The sequence below is a fragment of the Asparagus officinalis genome, chromosome 10, assembly GCF_001876935.1.
Source record: "Asparagus officinalis chromosome 10, Aspof.V1, whole genome shotgun sequence".
Lineage (NCBI taxonomy): Eukaryota > Viridiplantae > Streptophyta > Magnoliopsida > Asparagales > Asparagaceae > Asparagus > Asparagus officinalis.
This window is the reverse complement of record NC_033803.1, coordinates 30,251,981-30,259,496: the sequence shown is the minus strand read 5'-3', so window position 1 is coordinate 30,259,496 and position 7,516 is coordinate 30,251,981. Positions and strand designations below refer to the sequence as shown.

Below are 7,516 nucleotides of genomic sequence, written 5' to 3'. Positions count from 1 at the left end.
AACCAAAGGTTACATATCACAACTGAAATGATCATCCAGACATAATATTCGGGCCAAACATGCCCTTATACAAACTATCTGAATGAAATACTGGAGAATATAAAATACAATGATCAGGCGGAAAAGGAAATGCTACGAAAATAAACTAAAAGGAATAACTGAGCTTCAACTCTTCTTCTGCTTCGTCTACAAGACACTCCTACTGAGAATACTCGGCTTTGGCGCATCTCCAAGATGAACATGTTCTTCTTCTAAGTTTGACGTACACCAGAGAAAATAGGTGTATGTCAGGTGCATGGCGCACGACAAGATCTCAAAAGGAAGAATAGAACGGTTTTGCGACCAATGCGATAATGGTAATAACAATGGAAACATACAACTGAAATACTAATATTCTGAATATAATTTACTACTAGAATAGAATAATCATAATAAATCCCAGGAAATCAACCAAGTAACAAGTCGATCATGCAGCTAGTGATCAGAATAATCATCCAAGTACAGAGTTATACACTAGATGGAATTAATACTTAAAAATCTACAACAAGAGACGTAGTACGTCGAGCGAAATAATCCAAACAAGGAAACCCTCATGTATATACCATATGTCTCGAATTGTAAATAATTAAATATCAATCCCGATCTATGTATGAAAAGAACAACACTGGTCTACATCTCAACAAAACTAACAAAGTCTACCATAAAGCACGCAAGCATATTATTCTTGTTTTACATGTTATTTGAATTGGGGAAGAATATTTTGATGTATATAATTGGGTCCCCGTAAACCTATCCGGGGGCCGCCTTCAAGTCAAGTATTAGCCCTCTGGCCCATGTATATAACACTCACGATATCACGATAACAAGAAAGCGCTGTGCCCGTTTATATACATGCTATATTCTCCGTCCAATTCCCCTTTATAACCCCATGTTATCAAATTAATTAAGCAAACTGTACATGAAATATTATGCACTAGCCACGGAGTTACCGTGGAACGACTTCTGTAAAACTATGAAAATAACCGTGACCCTTTTTTTTCTAAAATAAATTCTTTTCTCATTATAATAATTCTAAAAGTAATCTTTTAAATAATAAAATTCATAAATTCAAAAACAAGATAAATTCTCATTAATTCAAAATATTCTATTTTCCCAAATAATTTCTTTTTAAAAATATTTATCATTCCCAAATAATTTCTTTTTTTTAAAAATATTCATCATTCTAAAATGATTTCTTCCACAAGATAATTTCTAAAATTATTATAATTATTCCAAAATAATTCTTTTTCCAAGATAATTCCTTTTAAATTATTATAATTTTCCTAAAATGATTTTGTTCTCAAATAAATTCTTTTTAATTAACATAATTATCCAAAAATGATTCCGTTTCCGAAATAAATTCTTTTAATCTATTATAATTATTCTGAAAATACTATTTATCACCTAATTACAATTTAGTTAATATTATTCATCAAATCCTCACAGATAATTAGATCATAAATTAACATAAACAGATAATTCCCAATATCATTCAACAAGTCCACGCAGATAATTATTAACAGATCTAAAATTGCTGATAATTCATAATAAATAGGAAAATATAGATCTGAGCAAGCGGGATCTTGCATATAAATAATCTACGTCAAATATAAGAATAGGAACGAAACTAAATGAGGATCGGGATCTTACCTTGGGTATATCGTGGACCGTAGAGGGGGTCGTCGGGTGGTTCACAGCGTTACGACGGGTTTCGCGGAATCGACGGCTAAAATAACAATTAGAGTGTTAATACGACGTGCGATATTCGAACGAGTATAACGAGGTGTAGATAGGGAGCCCAAGTGAAAGAAATATACCGTATGATAGACAACACGAAGGGCTACGCATCGGCGAAGGAATCGACGGGGACGGAGGTCGGAGTTGGCCGGAAAACGCGCGCGAAGTCAGCTCCGAACTGCAGTTTTCTGCAGTGAGCTCACCGATTCGGCTCGTCTAGCTTCACTATTCGGAGCTGCCGGGGAGGAGCTCGGCAGTGCTTGGTGAAGGGCAGCGACGAAGCTCAGGCCTGGGGGTTCGTCGGGGTGGTCGATGACAGCGAGCTCGGGTGGAGGAGGTGCTGGAGTTGGGTTGGCGGACGCGGGGAGAGGAAGAGGAGGCAGCGTCGCTGGTTGAGGAAGAGGAGGTGACTGTAGGGGATGGTGACGATGGTGGGAGAGGCAGAGAAGGAGGGAGGGAGAGCTCGTGGTGGTTGTCGGAGATGGAGGTGGAGCGGATGGTCGACGACGAGGTTGGCGGAGTTGGGGAGAAGGTCCGGTCGGAGCTTGGTGGTGGAGGTTGAGCTGGGACGGCGGTCAAGGCAGCAGACGGAGCTAGGGAGAGGGGACAGCGGGCGGTGGGTGAGTTCGAGGCAGCGGAGGCGGTGGTTCTGAGGTCGAGCGGCGATGGTTAGGAGCACGGCGTCGAGCTGGAGGGGAGGGCGGAGATCGAGGAGGAGCAGGGGCTTGGCGTGGTGAAGGTTTGCTGACGGGGGCGACTGGCGGCTGGCGGGGGCTCTGCGGCGTCGGTCGGAGGCCGGAGCGGGGGTCTGAGGTCGCTGGCGGCGGTGCGGGTGGCTTCCGTGAACGAGAGAGAAGGAGAGAGGAAGAAGAGGGGAGTTGGTTTTCGTGGGGGTTTTCTTGGGTTTTAAAAGAGGAGAGAGAGGGTGAGGAAGAGATGATGAGCTGGAGAGAGATGGAGAGAGAAAATGAGAGAGAGAGAGAGAGAGAGAGAGTTTGCTTTTTCTTGGGGAATGGGAGAGCAGAGTGAGAGATTGGTTGAGTGTGAGATAGAGAAAAAGATAGATTGAGAGCGATTGGAGAGAGAGTAAAAACGGCGGAAGGAATTAATGAGGGAGACAGTGCGTGATGGGGTGGTTAGGAGGACGTGGGTTGAGGGCTGGGGGAAAACACGAGGCAGAGGGATTTGCGTGAATTGGGGAGAGATACAGAGTGAACACCGGTGGGAGGAAAAACACAGAAAAAAATACCCCTTAAATAATTTAAAAAATATCATAAAATTTATTCAAAATAAATATTAAAATTTATGGTCAAAATAATAATAACAATAACAATAACAATGCTGAAAAATTAACTATTTATTTAAAATTTCACCAAAACAATTAAATTTATAATTAGTAAAAATATCAAATAACATAATACCGTATTTTTAAATCGTAGAAAATTCTAGAGAAATTGGGAAAAATATAAATACTCTTTTAGAAAAATAATATTTAATATTTAAATACCAGAAAATTATTTAAACCTGTATTAGAAATTTACGGTCATTACACACATAATTATTTAAGTTAACATTTAAGATTTCTCCATAGTATGAAACCTGAAATAACAAAGCTTACATTACACCAACCCTAATTTTAATAACAGTTTAATGATTACTTACATTTCAGTTAGGGCTTTCTGCATATTTTCAAAAGTAGAACCCTCTATGTCAACATTAGCTTGCGTATGAATCTCCATACAACCAAAAATTCAATTATGCTCCACCATCCACTTCAAATCGTCTTCATTCTCAATCAAAAAACTCAGATTCAGATGCCTCTCAGATTTATACGTCAATGGTAAAGTATGCTGAAGAACTTTTAGTCTTTCAAACACATCAAATTTTAGTTAAAAAAAGCTTATTTTAGAACTTATTTTTGAGAATTCAGCTTTCTCACCTATGAACACCATGCAAATGAGGTCATTGGCGGCCATAAAGGGTTGTTGAAAGTTATGAGGACAATTATGAGAGGTAATTGAGGGAATTTTTAGGACATAAGAGATTGTTGAAAGTTAAAGAAGAAAACCCTAATACCATAAATAATATATATATATAAGAGTAAAACAATAAAATAAATAACATATGATGATATAGAGAAGTAATGGAGGGAAGTTGGCCCTGTTTCCCTCCATTTTAGCCATTACTTCCCATTAATTGCGATCAGACAAAAAACCCCAGAGATGGGTTTCCTTGAGAAGAGGGTATTTTCGGAAGAGGAGATCAAATACAACATATAGATGTATACTAATGGGCTTTTGGGGTTAGGCCATATTTTATTAGGTCTTTTAGGACTAAACAACACGGGGGAAAGTCTATGGGACGGGGCCACTCGAGGTTTTTTATTTTGAGGTCTTGATACAAATTTTCCTATAGATGAACACTAGTGTGCACCTCTGCAAAACACGACCCTCTATTTTTTTAAGCACTGTATTTTAAACTTGCCACCCTCTAAGTTTTAATACATTTAATTTAATTATTTTTTGCTTAAAATTTAAAATCATATCTACTTCTCTACACTTAAATAATGATCCAAGTTTTAATATATTTGATTTAGAAATCATATTTACTCTTCTATACTTAAAGAAGGATCCAAGTTTTATTACATTTTATATGCTTTATTGTTTATAATACAGTACATACTATAGCATGAATAATAAATTCAAGTATGGAGGAGCAGATTTGATTTACTATTTATGCGACAGTAAAAATACAGTAGTATGAACAATAACTTCGGGTGCAGACGACCAGATTTGATGTAATGCTTATGTTACAGTATTTACTATAGGACTTCGGGTGTAGAGAACCAAATTTAATGTAATGCTTATGCTACAATATATACTGTAGTAATTTCGAGTGATTTGATATAATGCTCATGCGACAGTATTTACTATAGTATAAACAATAATTTTTTAGATTCTGTTTCAAATATAGAAGATAGAGCAGCAGATAGCTTTTGTTCGGATGCGTTTCCAGACCTATCTGGTAGCAAGACACGTGCAAAAACACATAAGCGGAGGGTCTGATATGCAAAACCCTCTCATGAACCCTTTGTTCGCCGAAACGTTCCCCTTTCAAATTCCTCCCTTTCTCCCCCTCCTCTTGGATCGCAAGCCCCTCCGTCGCCACGCGGTATGCTCCTTCTATCTCAAAACCACCATTATTATTATTATTATTATTATTATTATTATTATTAACTACTAACTGTCTATTAATCTATAGATAAATCTTCACCAAACCCTAGCTTTCTTATGATTCCTCCATGTATTTCACTGGAAAAGAAATGTTGTTCCTTGAATTGCATTTGATTCGATTTTTTCATGAATCTTATCTTATTCTCACGATTTATTAGTAACATTCTGTTACTGAATTGACGGCCCAAGATTTGGTTTAGAAATGCTTTAAAATATTATATCTTGAGGATTAATGCTTTTCCCTATCGACCCGAAACACAAAATAATCTCGTTGCTAAGCATTTTCTTTATGGTTTAGCTTTTTGATCTCAGTATTTTACAAACCATTTTTGGTGATTTCTTAACTAATATAGGACTGGGCTCGAACACGCTTCCTACTTGATTTAGGGTAGTTGATGCCAGTGAATGTAATTTTTTAATGTATTCTTTGGGGAGGCTCTAGATGCTCGATACCCCGGCCACAAGTGTCTCTTAGTTGTCTGACTGTAAGTATGTTTATTTTTTACACCATTTGTTTAGATTAGTTGATTTATGTAATAGTAATTCTTTGGTCAAAATTGTGGGTGAATAAGAAAGTTAAAGAATATACATGATGTAACATGGTCTAATGAATGCGACTCTTTTCAAACTTCTTTTCACCTGTCCGTCGCAAAATGTGGGATGCTGATGTGTCCACACTTTTGAAATTGGAAGGTGTAAGACAAAGGAGTGACTGTAGTATGTCCCACAAGTTGATGAAGAGTTTTAAGATTTGTTTTCGAGGGTGAAATAGAAGGTGGTACCTTCTGTAGCATGGATGAAGTCGTATGAAGGTATTGGAAATGGCTTGTTGTCAATACATGACAATGCATATTTTTTCCTGATGCAAATCCACTGACAAAGAATTTTTTTCAAGATGAATGCAAGTAGATTAGGCATGCCTTGACGAGTTTGGTTGTAAACTCATAATGTTATGTAGTTTATATGAATTTATTCTTTATGTGGCAAGGAATAGTTTGTTATACTGTGGTAGCAATGAAGAAGATGTAAAGACATCATTCTAACTATAAACCTTGTTTTTTTTCACATAATTATAATTATATAATGGAATGGAAGAATAGAATTCATGTAGCCGACCCCAAATATTTGGGATAAAGGCTTTATTGTTGATGTTGTGTATTTGGATTTAAATATTCCATTTTACGAGTAGATTCTTTTCCTTAGTGTTGTGCTTTTTCTATAATTTAATTTCATATCTACCATTTTCAGATATGCACACAGTCAAGCAAGTTAAATCTGGTTGCTTATAAATTATAAGGTAGCAGAGACTCTTATCCGTTTAATACTACTCAAACTTCTTTCATTAGTAGTTAGATTGCTTCTGAAGAACCTTCTTCATTTGCCTTCAGTCTGAGCAGTTGGAAGAAGATGAGGTCTATTGCTGTTTTAAGAGGTATCCGTGGTATAGCATCATCTGCAAAGAGCTCTGTTTTAGCACCTCAATGTCGATATTTCAATGGTGAGTCTGTTGCCACTGACCCTCAGTCAAAGCCTAAGAGATACAAGTACCCAGATGTCTATGATCCTTATGGACCGAGACCTCCGCCATCTGATAAAATTGTGCAGCTAGCCGATCGTATTGCTGCACTCCCTCCTGAAGAGATTAAACAGATTGGGCCCACACTCCAATATAAATTGAAGCATCCAAAGTTGCAGCAAATATCTTCAGGAGGTTTCAGTTTAGGTTCTCAAAGTGGAGATGCTGCTGCTGCGAAGCCAGAGGAGAAGAAAGCAGAGAAGACGGCATTTGATGTCAAACTAGAGAAGTTTGATGCTGCTGCAAAAATCAAGGTGATCAAGGAGGTCAGAACATTCACCAATCTCGGGTTGAAAGAGGCTAAGGATTTAGTGGAGAAGGTTCCAGTTTTGTTGAAGCAAGGGGTCACCAAGGAGGAGGCCAATGATATCATAGAGAAGATAAAAGCAGTTGGCGGTGTTGCTGTGATGGAGTAAAAAGGTTAGGTTGGACCTTATTTTTTGCCATCTCTGCTTCCTTTTTGTTGATTTTTCCAGGTTTTTGGATGAAACTTATAATTACATTTCGTGTCATCTTAATTGACTCTTCATATTGTTGTTATGTCTTTGATCAACTACTTGTTTTTGTACTGTGAGAAATCCATTGCATCGCAGTTTTACTGCTAACCAATGTGAAATGGCTTATGAACCTTATAGGAGAAATAATAATAAGCAAACTTTACTTGTCCCATCATTATTGAGCTTCATCCTTATTTTTCTTATAAGCTGAACATTTTAAAAATGTTCCTATCCTTTCACGAAGTATTTAACTTTTTACCTCTAACTTTGATGTGAATTGAAGTATTCTTCAAATAGAGAGTACACATCGTCCTTACAAAAGACTTCGTTGGGGTAACATGCAATATAAATCGGTGGTTCTGCTAGTGTTTGGTATATCAAGTTTTGCATTGATATTCTAGATGTCTATTCTTGAATTGAACAACTTCTTCGTT

General features: G+C 37.2%; 1 protein-coding gene across 2 annotated transcripts; it reads left to right on the top strand.

The window, feature by feature from the left end:
• On the top strand, positions 4,804-7,257 carry LOC109825998 (50S ribosomal protein L7/L12). 2 transcript variants are annotated; one of them, XM_020392937.1, is made up of 4 exons: positions 4,845-4,947; positions 5,363-5,494; positions 6,258-6,306; positions 6,398-7,257. In XM_020392937.1, the coding sequence occupies exon 4, from the start codon at positions 6,417-6,419 to the stop codon at positions 6,999-7,001; it is 585 nt and encodes a 194-aa protein (XP_020248526.1). In that variant the 5' UTR covers positions 4,845-4,947; positions 5,363-5,494; positions 6,258-6,306; positions 6,398-6,416; the 3' UTR covers positions 7,002-7,257. The 2 variants fall into 2 exon arrangements, with proteins under 2 accessions (XP_020248525.1, XP_020248526.1); XM_020392936.1 differs by lacking the exon at positions 5,363-5,494 and having other exon boundaries at positions 4,804-4,947.

Coding starts and splice junctions, on each gene's coding strand:
- LOC109825998 (XM_020392936.1), top strand. CDS start 6,417: ATGAGGTCTATTGCTGTTTTAAGAGGTATCCGTGGTATAGCATCATCT.